This window comes from Strix uralensis, chromosome 2, assembly GCF_047716275.1.
Source record: "Strix uralensis isolate ZFMK-TIS-50842 chromosome 2, bStrUra1, whole genome shotgun sequence".
NCBI lineage: Eukaryota > Metazoa > Chordata > Aves > Strigiformes > Strigidae > Strix > Strix uralensis.
This window is the reverse complement of record NC_133973.1, coordinates 137,857,431-137,880,318: the sequence shown is the minus strand read 5'-3', so window position 1 is coordinate 137,880,318 and position 22,888 is coordinate 137,857,431. Positions and strand designations below refer to the sequence as shown.

The window sequence follows — 22,888 nt, the reverse complement described above, 5'->3', positions numbered from 1 at the left end:
TTTAAATTATTTTTTTAATAGGAAAAATATTTATTTCTCAGCTCTGAAATGGTGACAACTCACCCCCGGCCCAGACAGGCCCAGGGCACCAGATCCCAGGGTGGCCGTGAGGGACAACCTCCCCCCCACTTCAGTGTCCTCTGAGGCCGAAGGGACAGTGCAGCGGCTCCTCCAGCCCAGTCAGGATGAGCTCCTGGGTGCTCGGCGCTGGACACGGGTGCTGAGGGCTGGGGGCATGGTCAGGCTCCCCAGGGGGGAGCCCTGGTAAATTGGGAGGGGAAGGCAGCATGGGCACAGGCATGGAGAGGGGCTGCAGGCACCTCCAGCCACCCAGAACCCCCAGGGCAGGGACCTGCCTGTGAGACCAGTGATGCCCAGTATTCCCAGTGCAGGGACCTGCCTGTGGGACCAGTGATGCCCAGTATTCCCAGTGCAGGGACCTGCCTGTGGGACCAGTGATGCCCAGTACCCCTGAGTCAAGGATTCTCTGGCGGGACCAGTGCATCCCAATACACCCCGGGCAGGGACCTGCCTGCAGGTCCAGTGCATCCCAGCACATCCGAGGCGGGGACACGCCTGCAGAACCAGTGCCTCCCAGTACAACTGGGACAAGGACCCGCCTGCGTACCCAGTCCTGCAGAAGGGTGTTGGGGTCCCTGCAGGGTGGGGGGGGCGCAGGGGTGCGGAACCCGCCGTGCCCCCCCTCCCCGCCCCGTCACCAGGAGACTGCGGGCCGCAGGTTCGAGCCCCGCGGCCGCTCCCCGGCCCCCGCCCAGCCCCGCGGGAGCCGCAGCGTCAATCAGCGACGCCCCCCCGCCCCCCCCTGCCCCCCCCCACTATTCCGCCCTCCCCTCCCCTCCCGCGCAGCATCGGTGACAGCAGCGGGTTGGAGCCACCCGAGCCGAGCTCGCAGCCAGCACCCGGGAGCGGCGGCGTCTTCTTGCTGCCCCCAGCACCCCCCCCAACCGCCACCCCCCCCGGCAACCCTGGGCGAGGGCTACCGAAGGATGCGGAGCCATGGGCCAGGGCTGTGGCCACTCCATCCTCTGCCGGAGCCAGCCCTACCAGGCGGCCGCGTCTGAGCTGTGAGTCCCCTCCCGCCGGCACCGGGGATTAAGGGGGGGACGGGGGGGGGGACACCCCGCCGAGACGGCGGGTGATGCTGGGTGAAGGAGGGAGGGAGACATCGGGGAGAGGGTCGGCAGGAAAAAGTTCCTCCTGCCTGACAGCTGGGTGGGGAGGGGGCGGCAGGGGAATGACACACAGCTGCGACACCCCCCCCCCCTCCCGTTTCTCACTAGCCACCTAATTAGCCCAGGGCATCTCTGAAGGGCCATAGGGCTCGTGTGAACAGCGTGTCCCCCGCCCTTTCCCTCGCCACCCTCACCCCGTGGCGGTTCCCTGCGGGGGCTGAAGGCTCGGTGGTGGGCTGGGGGCGGGGGGGACACCTGGGTGACTTTGTGAAATGCAGGTCAGGCCTCTGACTCGTGGTTTCAGTGGCCGCACACAGAGCAAGAAAAGCCACCCCCCCCAACCCCCCACCCCCCCCACGCAACAGGTCTGGGGGTCCTGGTGTCACTGCACCTGTTTGAATGGAGCAAGGTGGGGAGGGGGCTCTGGGGGGTCACTGGGGGTTTATTTGTCAGCGCAGGGACGAGGGGCTTTGCGTGTGAGCTGGAGGAGGGGGGTGACCTTGCTGAGGGATGACGGTGCTCCCTGGAAGCGGTGAAGGGTGATGCTCCAGAGAGCCCACGTGGGAAGAGGGGGGGGCTGAGCTGGCGAACGGGGAACATGCGGCGCCTGAATCCCCATCGCCCACGGGCTGGGGATGGCGGAGACCCCCCAGCTCTGCGCGCGCGCACGGGTGCGTGTAACACTCACGAGGCTCCACAGCTGCCGGGTGGCAGCAGGATCTGCACAGGCGGTTTGCAGTACGTGGGTGCTCTAGAGATTTGGGGGGCTCTCGATCCTTTCCCTCCCTACCCCGGCCCTCGCTGGGATCATACCCCACAGTGCCGGAGGGGTGAGCTGAGCCGGCAAGGAAGGGATGCGGGGGTAAGGGGGTGAAGAGGAAGGCTGCTCAGGGCTGTGATTCCTTTGTCTGGCAGTGCCAGCTCCACGTGCTCAAGCACTGGCCAAACTGCCTGGCTCGGTAGCCTGTGCTGGGACCTCCCGGGGCCGTGCCCGGGAGCAGCCTGGGGTCTCCCAGAGCGGGTGCTTTTGGTGATAGCAGGACCGTCGCGGTGCGAGGGAAGCTGCCGCCCGCTCCTGCCCCAGCCCCACAGGTTTCTCGCTGGCAGCGCCAGATTTTCACACCTTCACGAGGTGACCTTCAGATGAGGAGTTTGCCTCTCTCTATTGAAAATAGCCTCCGACATCTCTCCTGCCTACACACGGCGGGGGGCTCAGACCCACCTCCCAGAGGCACCAAGAGCTGCCGATCCCCCGATGCTGCCGTGGGTGCTGGGTCCGGTCTCTGCGGGCAGCATCCTTCCCCTCGCAGCTCTCCTGGCTCGTTCTCTGGGGCTGTGTGAGCTTTGTTCCCTGCAGAGATCCTTTCCTGCTACCACCAGAACACACGCCCGTGGCCTTTTCTTTCAGCAAAACACACAAAGGTCTCGAAATGCCACGTTATTCCCATGTTTCCTCCGGCTGGAACGCCTCTGCTGACTTGCAACTGCTGGTTAATGGCTTTTAAGAAAGGTAGATGCTATAGAAACTTAGTGCAACCACGCTGGCTGCGCCCAGGGCAGGAGAGGTGAGCCGAGATGCTTCCCCCTTACCCAGGATCTATCCTCCTGGCCTTCCGAGAGGTTTCTCCCTGTTCCCATACACCCCAGCGGATATCTGGAGGTGGAAAAGCTTCCCAAGAGCTTTCAGCGATGCCCTTGCTCGTGCCGCTCACCTGGGGCGGGTGTCCCCGGTGCGGCCGGCGCTGTGGGGTGATGCTGCCCGTTCTCTGTCCCGCGTTGTTTGAACAAGGCTTGTCTTTGCGTGCTGCTGGCAGACCCAGGGATGCTGCGTGGGGCTGAGCTCCGTCAGTGGGTCAGGTCTCCCACGGGCAGGGTTGATAAGCTCTGATTTATCGCAGGGGAGCGCCGGCTGGCAGCCCGTCAAGTGCCATTTTGCTTTATCCAGGTCATGTTTTAACCCATTTTCGCTGCCTTTTTTCCTCCACCCCGCGGTGGGAAGCGTGTTCCCGGGCGGGCGGCTGCTGACCCGGTTAGCGGCAGGTGGGGTGTCGGGGTGCCCGGAGCTGCGGCTCTCATGGCCTCTGACAGCAGCCGGGGTTGGGGAAGAAGCAGCCGAGCTCTGCGGGTGGAAAATACGGAGGAGGAGATGATGCTCTGAGCATCCCTGCAGGGAAGGACCCGGCTCAGCGGAGGCTGGGCAGAGGTCAGGGCTTTCTTCAGGGAGCAGGCAGGGCTGCCAGCTCCTCATCCAGCTCTCCCCGCTGCCTGCTTCGCTTCTGGCAGCTGCCTGGCAGAAGCAGACGCAGGGACATGGGAACTGGCCAAGTGTCACCAGCACTGGTCCGGTGACAGGGTCGGTGCCAGGCACGTGGTGGAGGAGGGAGCATGGCCACAGCTGCAGCTGGGACCAGGGGCTCCATCCTGCGCGGGGCACGGCCGGCCGAGCGGACAGGGAAGGGCCCAGTGTCCCGTGAGGGGACAAAGATGGGTCTTGTGCATCTTTGCAGGAGGGTGTTAGTGTGTGTCGGTTATTCCAGGTCAATGCCAGGACCCGGACAGTGTGTCCCGGGTCAATGCCAGCACATGGACAGTCTGTCCCAGGTCAATGCCGGGACATGGATGGTGTGTCCCAGGTCAGGGCCAGGACATGGACGATGTGTCCCAGGTCAATGCTGGGACATGGACAATGTGTCCCAGGTCAGGGCCAGGACATGGACAGCGTGTCCCGGGTCAATGCTGGGACATGGACGGTGTGTCCCAGGCCAATGCCAGGACATGGACAGTGTGTCCCCAGGTCAGAGCCAGGACCCGAATGGTGTGTCCCCATCAATGCTCATGCAGGGGTGATGTGTTTTACCTCCCTGATGCACCCACCTGGGAACTGCTTCCTCCCACCCCGGGGGTGCCTGTGGGAGCAGCTGGGGGGGGCTGATGGCACGAGGTGACATTGGCGATGCTGCTGCTGTCCCTCCCTGCCGCTGCCTGTGTGGTCCGGGCGCACATCAGAGGGAAACCCCGATCCCTCCCCACCTTGCACATCCTCGGTTACTCCTGCTCCCCCCCCCAGAGCACGGCCCGAAGGGCAGAGACCACCCATGGGCTTTAAACAACCTTTAAATGTCCCTTCCACCCCAAACTGATCTGTGATTCTGTGCCTCGCTGTGGTGGCATTAACTCTGCAGGTACCCGGGCTGGGACGTGGCAGGGCACAAGCTGCCTGGAAAAACGTTTCAGCTGCTTTTTGGAGCTTTCCAAGCACCTGCAAAGCCGAGGGCGGCTGCTGAGCCTGCCCTGAACCTCAGCCTTGTGGTTATTGCCAGTCCTGGGGTTGCGTGTTTAAAACACCATGGAAAATACCGACTCCAGCGCAGCCAGAGTGGCTCTGCTCCTCACCAGGCACCCGCTTCCCAGGGCCAAGGGGTTCAGTGGGGTGAGGGCAGCCTGGTCCCCCATTTCTGGTGTCCTCAGGATCTGCAAGCGGCTGCGTGTGACATTCTCCGAGTGTTTGCAAAGCTTCAGGCCGGTCATGCCTCTGCTTTTCCTGCAGCCTGGTGCCACCACATCGGCTGGGAGGGGTCTGGAGCACTTCAGCATCACCCAGCACCCACAACCACCAGCCCCGGAGCTCAGAGGTGCTTTTGGAGAGAGGATGGAGGGGAAGCTCCTGGCTGCGAGCTTCCTGGCACCCTGCACCATGCCCGGGGAGGTCCCCTGAGTGAGGGGGGGGACCCCAGCCAGGAGCTTCCCCTCCATCCCCTTGAGCATCCTCCATGGTTTTAAAGTGTCGGGGAATTTTGCCGGCTGCCAGCCAGCTGCTAGTGCAGATGCAGGCAATCAGGCCGGCCTCTGCTCCACCGGGCAAGCTGGCACACCACGGGGCTGGCCACGGCCCAGGATGGCAGCACGGCCGGCGAGGGGCTGCACTGAGTGCGCCCTGGCCAAGTCCAAGGGCATCGTTATCTCCAGCCGAGCCCCTCGTGCATCCCCCCGGGAGCTGCGCTGCTCCGACAACTCCGGGAGGATCAGCACCCAGCCAGGGCGGGCAACCAGCTCCTCGCTGGGTGCTGCAGGATTCCCCAGGGCAACGGAAGGGGAGGGGGGTGCAGCGGCTCCTTTTGGGAATCTGGAGAGATTCCCGCTCTCCTCCGACCCCGGTCCCTGCTTTGGCTTTTGTCTCCTTCCCGGCTCCCACGTGGCTCGCCGAGAGCTGCGCTGGGCTGCAGCCAGAAGCGCAGGCAGGGCCTCGAGCTGCCTGCGACTTTCTGCCTGTCCAGCTTTCTCCTGCAAAGGGCTGAGCTGGCCCTGTTAATGGATGGGCCTGTCTGGAGGGGGGGGGAGCGAGGTGGGGGGTGGAGAGCGCTGGGAGATGCTTTGTCTGCGGCTGTGGCTCCATCCCCACGGCAGAGAGTCGGCAAAACGCCGGCAACGGGCAGCCGGGCAGCTCGGCCCCCCTGACCGAGTGGTGGAAGAGGGATGTGGAGTCTCACCTGCCTTGCAGCCGTGGGTGACAACCCCAAAATTTATTGGTTTGGGGGGGTTGGAGCCTGGATTGGGCATCTCCAGTTGGTCCTCGGGCAGTGGTTCCCAGTCAATGGTGGTCCACGATGCCGTGGCATCGCCTGGCAGCGCGAAGGTGTCCCCAAATTTGTCACCCACGTAGCATCCTCAACGGATGGAGTAACACAGCAGCTGCGGGGACTCACTCCGAAATGTCCCGGGGGGGAGGGGTGGTTATTTGGCAGCAGCAGCCCTTGGTCCTGCTCCCATTCCCAAATCCTGCACCCTGCCTGCCCTGGCAGAGCCCTGCCTGCACCACCAGCGGTGGGGGGGCAGAGGGGAAAGGACAACCTGAGAGCTTGCAGGGAGCATTTTGGGTGGGTTCAAGCCTTCTGGGCCTTTGTCAGTTTGTGTTTTCTGTAATAAACAGAAAAAGGAGGTGGTTTCAGTTGGGTGCATTTTCCACATTAAAAATATGATATATATAAAATAAAACCTGATTTTTTGGCTGGGGCTAGGGGGGGTTCAGGGCTCGGCCCGGGTGTTGCAGCCGGCGAGGACAGCCTCGCAGCCTGCCTCGGCATCCCCAAAGCCCTCTGCTCGCCAGATGCGGTGGAGGCCCGAGGCCCGTTGCACCCGAGAAGGGAAAAAGCAAACGGCAGCTGCCGGCACAGCCCCGTCACAGAAGTGATGACTGAGCCAGAAAACCTCCCTGGGCTTGTAATCACTTCCCAGCCCCTTCCCAGTTCGTTATTAGCTTGCACGTTTCTGCTGGGTGACTCAGAAGACACCGAGGAGCTATTTATAATGAGCGTTTGAAAGGCTAAGACTGGTGGAAGGCTTTTTTTTTCCTCCCCTCCCCATTTTCTTGAGCTGTTGCCGGCCAAATGCAGCTCCACTGCCCTCGGTCGGGGGCAAATGTGTCCCTGAGGTGGGTGGGTCTGGCAGGGGACCCGTCCCCATCCCTGTCCCCTCTGGTTTAGGGTCTGGTTGCTATGGGGTGAAGATGCTGCTGGTCCCTTCTGCCTGGTGTGCAAAACCTCACCCCGCTGACAGGCACCCCGAACGTCCCCCCCCCGTTGCAACAGAGCCCTCACCCGCCTGCCTGCAGGGGCAAGGTACAGGCAGGGCTGCCGGAATTGCCGGGAAGATGGGAAGCTGGAGCCTGATATACGAGCTCTCGCTGGTCTGGGTGGCACCCAGCCTGCTCCGAGGGGTTGATCGGCCTCTGCTCCATGTCCATGCGGCTCCATTTGCGGGTTGGGGTTTATTCTCTGCATCCTTCCCGCGTGGGAAAGGCAGGTGGAAGCCTTTTAAATAAGAAATCGGGGCCGAGTGAGGCGGCTCTGGCGATGGGGAGAGGTGTCGGTACCCGCAAAGTCGTTAATCATCGGGCTCAAGCAGGGTGATGGCACATCCCCTCGTGATTTTGTTATCGGTGAGAAAAATCCGCCTGGTCGCTGCCTGCGAGGAAAATGAGCTTGGTGTCAGATGAGACCAGGATGCTGCCGGGTGCTGGCGGCTCATGGGGGTTGGGAGGCTCTTTAGTCCTGAGTGGGGTCACCCCAGGGGAGCCGCAGGACACGGGGACCCACCCCCAGTCCTTCAGCAGCACCTCGGGGTTCTGGGCAGGTGGGAAACTGGGGTGTGGGGCTGCAGTTCTGGTGCCTGGCAGGAGAGCTTGGCCTCCCTTGGCTGCTGCCAGGCTAGGCCTAGACTAAGGCTCAGGTTAGGGCTAGCGCTAAGGCTTGGGCTAGGGCTAGGACTAAGGCTAAGGTTAGGCTTAGGGCTAAGGTTAAGGTTAGAGTTACAGTCAGGGCTGGGGGCTAGGGTTAAGGTTATGGTCAGGGCTAGGGCTAGGGCTAAGGTTAGGGTTAGGGCTAAGGTTAAGGTTAGGGTTGTGGTCTGAGCTAGGGTTAGGGTTAGGGCTAAGGTTAGGGTCAGGGCTGGAGCTAAGGTTAGGGTTAGGGCTAGGGTTAAGTTTAGGTTTTGGGTTAGGGGTTAGGGCCAAGGTTAAGTTTAGGGTTAAGGCTAGGGCTAAGGTGAGGGTTAGGGTTAGCGCTAAGGTTAGGGCTAGAGTTAGGGCTGGGTTTAGGGTTAGGGTTAAGGCTACTAAGGTTAGGATTTTAGGGCTAGGGTTAGAACTATGGCTAAGGTTCAGGTGAGGGATGTGGTTAGGGTTCGAGTTAGGGTTAGGATTCAGGCTAAGGTTAGGTTTAGCGCTAAAGTTAGGGTTAGGGCTAAGGTGAGTGTTAGGGCTAGGGCTAGGTCTGAGGTTAGGGTTAGGACTAGGGCTAGGACCAGGGTTGCGGTTGGTTTCCCAGGCCAGGGAAGTGGAGGGAGCATCCCCAGCTGAGCCGGAGCCGGGCCGGGACCTGCCGGGACCTCCCACCGGGAGCGGGACCAGCGCTGAGTCAGCAAACGCTGGCGGGCGACACCCCCAAACCTCGAGGGTTTTGCTAAAGCCTGAGCGAAGGGTGTGGGCACACGAGGAGGCCGGGCGAGCCCAGGGCGTGACTGGGGGGAGCCCTTACAGTGCCAGACGCCGGGGTGATGGGCCCCTGGACATGCTCCACTGACTCGCGGAACCTTTGGTTGCTCCAGCCCACGCTGGTGTCACCGGCAGCGGCCGGCGGCCACCTTTGGGTGCTGGGCACCCCGGGGGTTCCTCGGGAAGGAGGGGGTCGGGGCAGGCCCCCCACCAGCGCCGCAGCTCATTTAATTTGTGAATTAATTTTTTTGTTTTTTTATGTCCCCCGGTTCCCTCCAGCGCTCGGCGCCATTGGAGGTTTGGGGCTCCTCCAACGGGGAGCCGAAATATGTGAATTTTGGGGTTTCTTCTGAGCCTGGTATTGTGGGGGTGCTGCTGCTTGGGCGTACCCCCAGGTTTAGGCTTGGTCTGGTGGTGCAGCCAGATTTCTCAGCGCAGCCGCCCGTCACGAGGAATCCACGATAATGGGAGGTTTCACAAGGGGGGGTGCCCCAAAGGAAACCCCAGCCCCGCTGCTGAGGGTTGAGTTCCCCCAAAATAAGCACCGGGTGCCCTTTGGGTGCTGCTTTTCCTTGGCCAAACCTGGGATGAGGCGGCTGGTCCGGAGGGTGCTGCGGGAAAAGGGGGTGCTCACAGTGGGAGCCGAGCTTGCTGCACCCCAGGGGGGGGCTCAAGGAGAGGCTGGGGGGGGCTGCTGTTGGGACTGGCTGTCCCCAGGCAAATGACACCCCCAGGAATGGCCGTAGCTCCCTGCCAGGCACCCGGTTTTCATCCTGTCCCCCCAGCAGAAAAATGGGGTACCCCGAGTGGTGCCCAGCTGTACCCCGGGGAGGGGGCACTGGTGCCAGCGGCTCTGCACATGTCCTCCCAAACCCTGGGAGCTGCCTCAGGGGCACATCCTTGGGGGGCCCCCCCTCTTCTGGGGTCCAGCCATGATCATCACTCCCTCTTCAAGGAGCTGGAGCTGGGGGGAATGTGGGGCTGGAAAGGGGGGGGGTCTCCTCCCCCCAGGAATAGCGTGGGAGCCGGCTCTTGGGGTGCATGGGTGGGCGGACAGTGAGGACGGAGGGGGTCTGCGGAGGTGGGGGCTTGGCGGGGGCCCACAGCGCTGATGGGGGGACTCCCCCCCCCCCCCAAAACACCCCCCACCTCCGCCGCGCTGGCAGGGAGATGGGACAGCAGGTCCGTGGGCTGGCGAGCCCGCGGCTCCCCGAGAAACGTGGAGTCAGGGAGGGCTGCGCATCGCCTGCGCATGCCGGGGAGCGTGGTCCCCCTGAGCACGTGGAGACCCCCAGAGAGACCCCCGCCCCCCCAAATCTGCTGGCACAGCAGAGAGGCACGGTGCTCCCCAGAGGACTGTGGGACCAAGGTGTGATGCTGGGGACCCCATTTCATCCCTCCCCATTCTGTCTGTCCCCGTGCAGCTCGGTCAGGCCCCGGCACCGCTGCTCCTGCACCGCAGCGAAGCAGAACACTGGGATGGGGACCCCACCGAGGGGAGGAGGGGACGGCGCTGGGGACTCTCACCGGGCTACCAGCCCTCCCGCAGGTTCCCCGGCCGGGCAGAGAAGCCGGGGCCAGCAGTTGACCTCGTGGAAAAGCCATTAATTCATCGAAAGTTTGATGCAGCATTAGTAGCCTGACCCGCCTCAGCGCTGGTCACACTGGCGGCAGGATCTGGCCACGCTGTTTGAAGTTCATTGCCAGAGAGCTGGGGCTGGGGGTGAGCAGGGCTGTGACAGCACTGGGGCCTGTCCCCGAAGGAGGTGGCATCTCTGTGCTCCCTTGATTAAAGACCAAGATGTGCTGGCAGCCCGCGGGGCATCGCAGTGGCCGGTGGTACCCCCACCCCGGTCCTGGGGGGGCTTGGCGTGTCCCTGCATCCCTCTGCCAGCCCCCATCCCCAGCTTTTGGGAAAAAACAGGGCTTTACAAATTCGAAACTAAGCTCAGCTCAGCGAAACGGGGGGCTTTAAGCAAACGGGTGTCAGATGAAGCAGCTCTTGCCCTAACAAGCCTCAAAGGAGCATCTTTTAGCCGTGTCCTTTCCCTTCCCTCCTCCGGTGGTCCAGAGCCCCGGGCTTGCGCTCGCTGATATTAATATTTTGTGTTCACACGGTGCCTGTGCTTCATTTATTTCCTCAACGTGGAGATTGGGCTCGTTTTGCACCGTGCTCAGACATGGAGGTTTCGGTGAGAAATCCGGGGTGTCGCAGCCCAGGAGAGGAGCTTCGAGGGGGGCTGCGGGTCCCAGGGAGGGATGGGGCAGGGGGAGGGGGCTGTCTTGCTCTATTCCCATCGAATTTTGTTGGTGGCAGCGGGGGGACGAGACCCTGGAGCCCGAATAGGGGGTTGAGCAGTGGGGTAGGGATAAGCAGTGGAGGCTGGTTGGGAGTTGGGGGCTTGGGGAAAGGGAAAAAAAGCCAGGAAAGGGAAAAACCAACAAACAGCGCTGGGAAGGTAATGAACACACGCTAAAACACCACCTCCGGCTGCTTTTTCTTTTTTTTTTTCCTCTGGTTATCAACTAAACCTACTAATTGAAAGATGAGTTGGCAGAGTCTGCGCCGCTGCATTTAGCCGAGGACAATTCCCTGGGGATTTGGGGTAACCGAGCGTTTCCTCCCCCTCGCCCGACGCGGCTCCCGCCTGGGTTGGTGCCGGGGCTGCGGCGTGGGCTCGGCTCCCTCGGGGTGCCGGTGGCCTCGCGTGGAGGTCCCTGAGATGGTGGCAGTCCTGCTTCCCTCTCCTCCCTGCGCCAGTGCTGCCACGCAAAGCTCCTGTCACCTGGCATTCCCGATGTCCCCCCCCTTGGGGACAACTTGCCAGGGGGCTTGGGGGAACCCTCCTGCTCCCAGCCAGCTGCGTCCTGGTGTCTTGGGGGGCCGTGCAGCGGGGAGGGGGGTTTGCAGGGCTGTCGTGCAAGGGGGATTTGTGGGGTTGCAGGGCTCCCATGCAACGGGGACAGGGATTTGCAGGGCTGCAGGGCTGCCATGCAGTGGGGATGGAGATTTGCAGGGCTGCCATGCAGTGGGATGGGGATTTGCAGGGTTGCAGGGCTGTTGTGCAACAGGGACGGGGATTTTCGGGGCTGCAGCGCGATGGGGATTTGCAGGGTTGCAGGGCACCCATGGGGCTGGGGATTTGCAGGGCTGCCAGGGTCCCCAGCCCCATCAGATGGGGCCAGGCTACATTCCTGTGGCTCCCCAAAGCCCCCCCGGGGTTGCTGCTCTTCCAGCCTGGCAGCGAAGGCAGCTGCCTGCATGGGCCCGCTTAAGGGCCTGGCAGCACCCGGGGAAGCGCAAACAAGAGCTCGGCCCTGCCGCAGAGGTATCGAAGGCGCTCGGGGCTCGATGCGTTTGTTCAGCAAATAAATCGCACCCGGCAAAGCTTCGGTGACACCGTTCCCCTTCCCTCCCTCCTGCCAGCTGGCGTGTCACCGCCCGGCATCCTGCAGCACCTGCCCATTAATATGCAGGTCTGTAATTACCCGGAGCTAATGACGGCTCCGAATTAAACAAGGGGAGCTCAGCAACCATCCCCGCCCGCCGATGCCGGGGCGATGCTTAACCACGGGGCACCCCCTGCCCGCGCCGTGATCCGTCCCTCGGATGCGCGCGGTGCAATTCTTCGGCTTCGGCCTCGGCGGTTGCGGTAAACAGGCAATTTTCTGTCGCTGCTGGAGGCTGGGGAAGATGAAATCCGAGTCGGCAGGTGCCAGCGTGGGAGGTTGGCTGCCTCCGGCTGCTCATCGCCACTGAAGGATGGAGGGGAGGTGTCCTGGGCGGGGACCCCAGAGCTCCCCATCGATACCTGCTGCTCCGCCAGCCCAAAACACCCCCAGTTTGCTGCTCCGGGCTGCCCCCTTAGCATGTCCCCGCTGCCCCATCCTGTCCCCTCGCTGTGGGCCTTGTCCCCTCCATCACACGCTGCCCACAGCGAGGCCTTTATTGAGGGGGGGACAGACGCGATCTCCCCCTCCTTGCCTTTGCCTGGAGACTGAGTTCCCTGACCCCAGCCGGCCCGCGGGTCCGTCTGCCCAGTGCTTCAGCTCTCATCTTCCTCTGCTTCTGGATTATTCCCTCCTTCCAGACACACTCTCCAGCCTCAGAGCCTGCTCCTCACTCCGCCTCGCTCACACCAGCCTCCCCCTTCATCCCCAGGCACCAGTCCCCACCCTGGGCTGTGCCCCCCCGTGCAACCAGGGTGATGCCCACCCCTGCCCTGTGCCCCCAGGGACCCACTTTTCCTCCTGCTCCCTCGTCCCTTGGGCGCTGGAGGCAGCAGGATGGTGACATGGCTGAGATGTGGCTGTGGGTACCGATCTGTCCTGCTCCCCCCTGTGCCCCCCCTCCCAACCCTGCACACTCCAAGCGTCCGCTGCGCCCCAGGCCCCAGCTCGGGGTCACCACTGTCACCCCACGGGGACACCAGCCCTCGTCCTGCCGAGGACCTCGCTGGCGCCGGGGCCAAGCCACCCTCCCGCTCCTCCAGCTCCTCCAAAGTCACCGAAGTCACTTGTGCACTTACGGGCCACTAAGTGCTGTAATTACAGATATGCTTTAATTAGCATAATTGCATTTCTACACAAATAAAACATTTGGCGTAGTTAATTCCTAGTCTGCAGCTCCAAACGTGAGACTTTTCCCCCCACCCTCACCGCGGTGGCAGGGGAGCGGGCAGCTGCCACCAGCGAGGGCTGGCAGGGGGACCGGAGTGGGGTTCCCACCCCCAAGCTGGTAGAGCCCCCCCCAGTCCCAGCCAGGGCCTGAGCTGGGCCCCCCCCCATTCTTGTACATGGCACTGGACTTGCTGGGGATTGGTACTGGGCTTGCTGGACGCAACACTGGGATTTCTGGGGCACAGCACTCGGTTTGGTGGGACCTGACACTGGGTTTTCTGGGGGACCATACTGGGATTGCTGGGATGTGGCACTGGACTTGTTAGGACACGGCACTGGGTTTGCTGGGGCACTGTACTGGGCTTGCTGGGATGCAGCACTGGGATTTCTAGAACACAGCACTGGGTTTGCTGGGACACGGCACTGGGTTTCCTGGGGCACCATACTGGGCTTGCTGGGATGTAACACTTGTTTGTTTTGGGACGTGGCATGGGAATTACTGGGGCACCATACTGGTCCTACTGGGGCATGACACTGGGTTTGCTGGGAAACAGCACTGGAATTGCAGGGACACGGCACTGGGTTTGCTGGGACATGGCACTGGGCTTGGTGGGACGTGACACTGGAATTGCTGGGACACGGCACTGGAAGTGCTGGGACATGGCACTGGGTTTGCTGGGGCACCATACTGGGCTTGCTGGGACATGGCACTGGGCTTGGTGCGCCATGACACTGGAATTGCTGGGAAACGGCACTGGAATTGCTGAGACGAGGCACTGGGTTTGCTGGGACACAGCTGGAGCCGCTGAGCCGGCCCCGGGGTGCTCTGTCCCCCTGCCAGACACCCAGACCCCCCACTTTTAGCGTCACCCCGGTGCCCGCCGGGCTCCCGAAAGGCTTTTGCCAGGGGATGCAGAAGGAGCCACCGGCAGCAGCATCCTGGAAAACCACCGGGAAGAGTTGGGAAAATGGCCGATGCTCGCGCGCCTGCAGGGTTTGCTAAATGCCCTTTTCATTAAAAAAAAAAAAAAAAAGGAAAAGGGAAAAAAAAAATTTCCATTTTTCTCGAGCTGAAAATGAAAGTGATTATGTAACGAGCAATAAATTACTTAAAGAGAATGACTCATTAGAGCAAATACAGAAAAAGTCACCGCGTATTTTTAGCTCGAACACCCCGTGCTGTACCCGGCGTTAACCCTTGCGGGGTGCAGCCTGGCCCCCCACCGTGGGCAGGGGGTGACCCCCCCCCATACACACCCCCCCGGAGAGGCCACGTTTTGTTCCGCCTGGATTTTGTCCCCGCGCTATTCCCGAGGGAACGGGGAAGGGATGGGGCTGACACGGCGGAGCTGTGGGTCACCCACCCCGTGGGGACCCCCCCCCCCCAACCTCAGTGTGGGGCTCATGGGTGGGCCAGGGGGTGCTGCTCACCCCGGATCCGGGTCCCCCATCCCGAGGTGACCCCCAACTCCACTTCCCCTCCCGGTTATTCCCGTGGGATAATTAACCCCGATCCCTTCCCCAGCAGTGCGGACCCTGGGCGCTGCTGTTTTCTCCCTGCCAAAGAGCCTGATGAATTAATTTGGAAATAGAAGCGACGAACAAATTAATTGGAGGAGAACAAGCGAGCGAGCGAGCCGGGTTTTAATCCAGGTTAAATTGGTGAGTGAATACTCATTAACTGAAGAGAGATAACGAGGGGGAATTGGAGCAGGCAGGTGCCAGGCGTGAGGGTGGCAGCAGCCGCCTGGGCGTGGGGTGCTGAGTGATGCCCACAGAGAATTGTCCTGAGAGGGGGGAAAATGTCCTGTCATTGGGGACAAAACTGTCCCTCGCCAGGGGTGTGAGGGGGTCCTTGGGGACAAAACTGTCCCTCGCCAGGGGTGTGAGGGGGTCTTTGGGGGCAAAACTGTCCCTTGCCAGGGGTATGACGGGTCCTACCAGCGAGGGAACCTGTTGGGGAAACAGGCCAAGATGTGTCCCCGGAGCAGGATGGGGGGGTGAAGCGGGGGCCATGCGGGTGCCCTTTAGAAGAAGGTGTCTGTAAATCCACAGAGTTTGCTCTCCTGTCTGTGCTGGGAGGGATGAGCAGGTTTGGGGGGGGCATGGGGACAGAGGGCGGTGCTGGCCACATGCACCCAGGCTGGGATGGATTCAGTGGGGTGTTGAGAGACCCCAGGTCAGGGCTTGGAGCACCCTGGGATCAGGGCTTGGAGCATCCCGGGACTGGGGCTTAGAGCACCCTGGGATCAGGGCTCGGAGCATCCCGGGATCAGGGCTTGGAGCACCCTGGGATTGGGGCTTAGAGCATCCCGGGATCAGGGCTTGGAGCATTCCGGGATCAGGGCTCACAACATGCCAGGATCAGGGCTTGGAGCATCCCTGAGATTGGGGCTCGCAGTATCCCAGGATCAGGGCTCAGAGCATCCCAGGATCGGGGCTCAGAGCATCCCTGAGACTGGGGCTTGCAGCATCACAGGATCAGGGCTCGGAGCATTCCAGGATCAGGGCTCAGAGTGTCCCCAGGTCAGGGCTCAGAGCGTCCCCAACATCATTAAATTATTTTAATTTGCTTTTGCAAATCCCAGGGGATCAGGATCCAGGTGTGGGGACGGGCACCCCATTCCCTGCGCACCACATTCCTCCGGAATCTCCAACCCTGGCGGAAACCAGCCCCGTTTCCCCCTCCCTGAGCTCAGCCCGGGGTGCTGCTGGTGACACCCCAACCCGTGTCACCCAGCAGCCAACCCAGCCAAAAACAAGGGGCCAAGGTGAGCGGAGGGGCCAGCTGGGAGCGGTGGCACAAGTCCCTGTGTCCTGCAGCTGGAGCGGGGCCAGCACGGAGCGACACAGCCCATCGCTAGCGGATATCACCTATTATTTTATTTAATCCGGCAATAAATTCACGTCCTCCGTATGCCTGGGGCCGGTCTGGGGTCTTCCTTATTGCCGCTTGGCCACCTGGAATAGCCGTCGTGGCACAATCATTAACGCGCTAACGATTTGCGTAAGTACTTCTGGAGGAACATTGCCCACCTGGCTCCGATGCTTCATTTATTTTTCGCCTATAATGCATCAGAAGAGAAAATTACAGTGATAAAAGGGGAAAAAAAACCCAACCAACAAACCAAACAAACCCAAGGCAAAACCAAATGAAGCTGCTAAATGGGGCTCCTGGGGCTGGGCTGGGTCAGTCTGCACCCCAATGTTGGACCCGCGGTGTGGGGCACCCCCAGGGGCTCAGGGTGGAAGGTGGGGGGGATGTCAGGGCTTTTTTTTCTGGGGGAAACCGAGGTGCAGGGGGGCTGGAGGCGGGGCAGGCTCTAAGCTTTGCCCTCCGGAGTCCCGTCTTGTTGTTTGTGGCTTGAATAACTCACAGCGGGGGGCTGGCGGGGCTGGGGGGTGACGCTGCACCCCACTATCCAGGGCACTGGTTGTCCCCTCCTGATGGGTGGTGACCCCTTAATGCGTGGTGGTCCCCTGAATGCATGCTGTCCCCCCACGGCATGCTGTCCCTCCTGATTCACGCTCCTCTCCCGGCACGTGCTGTCCCCAAAATGCCTGTTGTCCCTCCAGACACACGCTGTCACTCTGGACACGCCTTGTCCCTGCAGACACAGACACATGTTGTCCCTTCAGGCAACTACTGTCCCTCAGGACATGTGCTGTCCCTCAACACACACACACACGCTGTCCCTCTGGGCACCTACTGTCCCTCAGGAACACGGGCTGTCCCTGAAGACACACGCTGTGTGGTGTCCTAACAGATGCAGACTGTCCCCCCAAGACACACCCTGTCCCCCTGGACACACCCTGTCCCCCAGACACACACTGTCCCCCTGGACACACCCTGTCCCCCCAATACACCCTGTCCCCCAGACACACCCTGTCCCCCAGACACACACTGTCCCCGGGATATACAATGTCCCCCCAGATGCCGACTGTCCCCCTGGACACACCCTGTCCCCCCCAGACACACCCTGTCCCACCCAGACATACGCTGTCCCCCCTCTGCGCGCTGTCCCCGTGGATGTCACCAGCCCCTCACCCCTCTGGGCAGCGTGTGCCCTGTCCCCACGCCTGCAGGATGCTCTCGGGGCACAGCCCGTGTGTCACAGCGGGGCTGAGCCCCCCCCGGGTGCAGAAGCCAAGCTGGACGCGTCTGTGGCCACCATGGCCGGGCTTGCTCATGCCCAGGGGACTGGCCCAGCTGGGAAAGCGCTGGAGGAGCGGGAGGAAGCTGCTGCCGGGGGAAAAAGGGCTGAAAAAGGAGCAACCAGCCATTTAATCCCCTACCAGGTGGCCCTGGGGGGGGCCCAGCCACCGCCTTGGCCGGGAATTCGGCTGCCGGGGAGCAGAGGGGGCTCTGCCATCACACTCGTCCCTGCTAATTAGCCCCGGTTGCCCAGCCATGGGATGTGGGGGGATGCTGGTGGCCCCCTGGCACCCGCGGTGCTCCGAGCTGTCGCCATAGAGACCCTCCGAGGGCTCCATCTCTTATTCATCACTGGGCCTGTTCGTTATCCAGCACAAAATCCAGCGATTTTGAGCAAAATCTTCCTTGCCCGCACCCAGGTTGTGGCTCGTGGGGTGTCGGCGGTGGCAGGAGGGTCCCCGATGCTGGTTTGGGGGGGACACGGGGTGAGTCGGTGACCCCTTGGTGTTGCTGGGGGTGATGGTGGAGAGGGACAGGGGTGTCCCCACGCAGGACACAGCCCTTGGGCGGGGACAGGCAAAAAGGGGGGGTCCGGGTGGGGCTGAGCTGCCACGGGGTGCACAGGGTGAAAACGTTGGGGTACGTGGGGTGTAAATACTGGGGTGCCCGGGGTGAGAATGTTGGGGTGTGTGGGGTGCAAACACCGAGCTCTGTGCGGTGCAAAAATTGGGGGGTGTGGGGTGGAAACACTGGGGTGCACAGCGTGAAAATGTTGGGGTGCGTGGGGTGTAAATAGGGGGGTGCCCAGGGTGAGAATGTTGGTGTGTGTGGGGTGCAAAAATTGGGGGGTGTGGGGTGCAACCACTGGGGTGCAGAGGGTGAAAATGTTGGGGTGCAATGCTGGGGTGCACACGGTGAAAACTTTGGGGTGCACAGGGTGCAAACGCTGGGCTGCGTGGGGTGTAAATGCTGGGGTGCACAGTGTAAAATGTTGGGGTGCGTGGGGTGCACAGGGGACAAATGTGGGCTGCAAGGGGGGGGCAGATCCTGGGGTGCTGCCCCCTCGGCTGCTGCCCCTCCATGGCGGCCCCGGGGCACCGCAGCGGGGAAGTGGGGGGCTGCCAGGCTGGGGGACCCCCCCGTGGGGCGGCCCTGGGGCTGTGGGGGGTGCGGGGGTGCTCACACTCGCCCTTGCACGCGCACCCCACGCACAAGCAGCCGACGCACACGGATACACCCCCCCCACGCGTGCAGCCCCCACGCAGGCACCAGCGCACCCCCCCGTCCATGCACACACCACACGCTGGCACGAACACACCCCCACGTGCATGTCGCTTGTGCGGGCACCCCCCGGCCTTGCACCCCCGTGTGTGTGCGCACACAAGCACGCCCTGCATGTGTCCCCCTGTGCACACCCCCCTTGCACACACCCCCTCGCACACACTCCCTTGCACACATCCCCTTGCACACACATCCCCTTGCACACCCCCTTGCACACACACACCCCCTTGCACACACACACGCCCTTGCACACACCTCCTTGCACACACCCCCTCACACACACACCTCCTTGCACGGACCCCCTCTTCCACACACCCCCCTGCACACACCCCCCTTGCACGCACCCCCCCTTGCATGCACCCCCTTGCACACACACCCCCTTGCACACACACACCCCCTTGCACACACACCTCCTTGCACACACACACACCCTTGCACACACCCCCTTGCACACACCCCCTTGCACACACCCCCTTGCACACACACCCCCTTGCACACACCCCCCTTGCACACGGACCCTCCTTGCATACACCCCTTGCACACACACACCCCTTGCACACACACCCCCTTGCACACCCACATGCCCACAGGTAACATGTAAACCCGTGTGTACCCACGCACGCACACTTGTGTGCACACACACACACACACACACACATGTCCCAGCCGTGGGCACCCACCGCAGCAGCCAGGGCCCTGCCCCCCCCCAGCTCCCCCACTCCCCCCAGCCGCCATGTTCTCCCGCCCCGCTCTTCCTCCCAGCCCCGCCGCAGGTCTTCCTCACCTCTCCCCGGGCAGGGCCCTGCCTGCTCCTGCCCGCCAGCCAAGATGGCGGCTTGGGCGGGAGGGGAAGGAGCCACCGGCCTAAACGTGCCGCGCTCAGGCAGTTCGACTGCGCGCCCAGGCCCATGGCGCCTTGCGCCCCCTCGGCCTTGTGGCCTCATTTTGGCCACCGCTAGCCACGGCCGCGGCGTCGGGTGGGATTTATTGGCGAAGAACCCGCCGCCGCCTTCCTCCGCAGGCTGCAAAGGAGACGTGGATCAGCGCCAGGCGAGCGGTGAGGCCTAGCGTGGTGGCCAACCCCGGGCCAGGGCGGGTTTAGCAGCCGAGCGGGAGAACAGACGGACTTATTTCCGCCTGGATTTAGAGCTGGCAGAGTCCCCCAGCTTAGTGTCTGCGGGGAAATAACACCTCGAGTTAGCCGGAGCTATGCCGCGGGCCCGGCGCTGCGCTCGAGCCGGCTGAGGCCAGGCCGCGCCGTCCAGGCCCCCGCCGCCTCAGTTTCCCACTTGCCACGCACCCACGGGATGGGGGGGGGCGGGCAATGAGGCATTTTCAGCCTCAACAGAGCATTTTCAGCGCCAACAGGGCAGTTTTAGTGCCAGTGAGGGATTTTCAGCGCCAACGGGGCATTTTCAGCCTCAACGGAGCATTTTCAGCCCCAATCGGGCATTTTCAGCGCCAATGGGGCATTTTCGGCACCAACGGGGCATTTGCATCCCCAATGAAACATTTTCAGCCCCAATGACATATTTTCAGCCCCAATGAGGCATTTTTGGCTCCAACGGGACATTTTCAGCCCCAATGAGGCATTTTCAGCCCCAATGAGTCATTTTCAGCCCCAATCAGGCATTTTCAGCCCCAATGAGGCATTTTCAGCCCCGACAGAGCATTTGTAGTGCCGACAGGGCATTTTCAGTGCCAGTGAGGTATTTTTGGCGCCAATGGGGCATTTTCAAGCCCAACAGGGCATTTTTGTCTCCAACAGGGCATTTTCACTGAGAACAGGGCATTCTCAGCCCCAGTGAGGTATTTTCAGCCCCAGCAGAGCATTTTTGGCACCAACGGAGCATTTTCAGCCCCAGTGAGGCATTTTTGGCACCAATGGGGCATTTTCAGCTCCAACGGGGCATTTTCATCCCCAGTGAGGCATTTTCATCCCCAATCAGGCATTTTCAGCTCCAACAGGGCATTTTCAACCCCAATCAGACATTTTCAGGCCCAGTCAGGCATTTTCAGCGCCAGTGGGGCATTTTCAGCGCCAACGGGGCGTTTTCAGCTGCAGTGAGGTATTTTCAGCCCCAACGGAGCATTTTCGGCACCAACGGGGCATTTTCAGTGCCAGTGAGGTGTTTTCAGCCCCAATGAGGCATTTTCAGCCCCAATGAGGCATTTTCAGCCCCAACGGGGCATTTTCAGCACTGGTGAGGTATTTTCAGTGCTAACGGGGTATTTTTCACACCTGCGAGGTATTTTCAGCACCAACGAGACATTTTCAGCCCCAACGGGGCATTTTTGCTGCTACGGGGGCAGGATGCTGCCACCCTCCCCCCTCCTGCCTCCCACCTGGGTTTGGGGACAAACATGCTGCTGGTCTTTTGGGGCTCCCCGGGCTTTGAAGGCTCAACCTGGCTTCTTAATTGCCCCCAAATCCCTCAGTTTTGGGGCTTTGGTGCCATTTGCTGCCGGCGCCTCCGAGGAAAAGCTGAATCTGGGGGTGTAAACCCCAAAAGGGGGGTTTTGTGTGAAATAAGAGTTAATATTTACCCGCCTGCGTGAACTTTGCTCTCTCCTGTGCCATTGAACACCCACTGGGTGCTGGGTGCTGCCCTGCGGCCCAGAGGGGTGGGATGAGCACCCCGAGCCCCTGGGGGGGTGGGGTGGCTGGATTTATCCCCCAGCAGCTCCCAGCCCTGGGTCGGGGGGGCCGGTGCTGCATGTCCCCCCCCCCAGTGGCTGTGACCCCAGGGGGCTGCGGGATCCCACTCCTGCCCCAACCGCGGTGCAGCCCCCCATTTACCTGCCCCTCCGCGTCCCACTCCCCTGTCCCCAGCACCACGGGGAATCTGCGAGCCCCATGGGGAATCTGCTAGCCCCATAGGAAATCTGCGAGGCCCATAGGGAATCTGTGAGCCCCACAGGGAAATCTGCCAGCCCCATGGGAAATCTGCGAGCCCCACAAGGAGATCTTTTAGCCCCATGGAGAATCTGCTAGTCCCACAGCGAAATCTGTTTGGCCCACGGGGAATCTACTAGCCCCACAGGGAATCTGCTAGCCCCACAGGGAAATCTGCCAGCCCCATCGGGAAATCTGCGAGCCCCATTTGGGGAATCGTTTAGCCCCATGGCGAATCTGCTAGTCCCACAGCAAAATCTGTTAGGCCCACAGGGAATTTCCCAGCCCCACAGGGTATCTGCTAGCCCCACAGGGAAATCTGACAGTCCCACAGGGAAATCTGCAAGCCCCATGGGGGAATCTGCTAGCCCCACAGGGAAATCTGCTATTCCCATGGGAAAATTTGTGACCCCCACGGGGGAATCTTTTAGCTCCGTGGGGAATCTGCCAGCTCCACAGGGAATCTGTGAGCCCCATGGGGAATCTGCCAGCCTCATGGGGGAATCTGCTAGCCCCATGGGGAATCTGCTAGCCCCATGGAGCACAGGACCTGCACCCGAGCTGGCAGGATCCGTGCGGGCTGGCTGACGGGCCGAGGTGATGCCCCAGTCCCCGCGGCGGGATGTTCCCCAAGAACTGGGGACCCCCAAGCTTGATCCTGTGGCTCTGGGGGCGGTCCCGTGGTGGCCAGGTCAGGGTGACAGGCGTGGTGACACCCTGCCCCCCTCGGGGTGCAGGGCTGGAGCACCCCTCAGCCCCCCCCTCCCCCCCCACCTGCGGCCCCGCTGCTGCCCCCGCTGCTGCGGCCTCATTAAGGGCAGCGGCTGACGAAGCTCCCCACGCCCCCCCTCGCTGCTGTGGCTAATTATAGCCCAGCTGGAGGGTGACTCACCACGAGCAGCCCCCCCCAGCGGGGTCCTTACTCCCCACCCAAGCCTGTGGGCACAATAGGGTGCTGCACCCCCCCCCCCTCAGCCCCTCGACCCCCCCCGATCCCTGGGAGCCGCTTCCTTCCCAGCACCCCCTGACACACACACTGGGGAGTGATACACCCCCCCCAGCGGGACCCCCACCCCGACCTCTGCCCCACATCGAGGACCCCCACCCTGTCCCACCCACACCGAGACACCCACCCCACATTGGGGACCCCCACCGACACTGGGAAGTGACTCCCTGACCTCTGCCCCACACTGGGACCCCCACCTTGACCCCTGCCCCACACTGGGACACCCACCCCGACTCCCACCTCACATCAGGGACCCCCACCCCAGGGGGCGATTCCCTGACCCCCATCCCACACCAGGACCCCCACCCCACATTGGGACCCCCCTTCTTCCACTGGGGAGCAACTCCCTGACCCCTGTCCCACACTGGGACCCCCACCCCAATCCCCACCCACATTGGGGACCCCTACCCCACACTGGGGTGCGATACCCCGACCCCCTCCCCACCCCGATGCCAGGGGTGGTTGGCAGCCGCGGCTCTGAGGCTGTTTGCTCCCATCTCGGTGACATTTATCCCCGTTGCCATAGAAACAAATCCCACCAGCGCCCCAATCCGGCCGATTCCCACTTGGGAAACTGGGGGGAAACTGGGGGGAAACTGAGGCAGGAGTGGGGGGAGCAGCTTTTCCAAAGGGATTTTCCTCAGCGGGGACCCGGGTGTGGGGGGGTGCGTGGCCTCGTGCCATCGCCTGCAGTGAGATGCCCCCCACACCCGTGGCCGTGTCACCCTTGGGTGCCAGGATGGTGCCA

The 22,888-nt window shown here is 62.2% G+C and overlaps 1 protein-coding gene across 1 annotated transcript in view; it reads left to right on the top strand.

The window, feature by feature from the left end:
* The first annotated feature begins 910 nt into the window (after positions 1–910).
* PDE2A (phosphodiesterase 2A) overlaps positions 911–22,888 on the top strand; it is a 55,269-nt gene continuing 33,291 nt past the window's right edge. The window contains 1 exon segment of the mRNA XM_074860607.1: positions 911–1,085. Within this exon segment, the coding sequence (XP_074716708.1) occupies positions 1,018–1,085 (68 nt within the window). The 5' untranslated portion in view covers positions 911–1,017.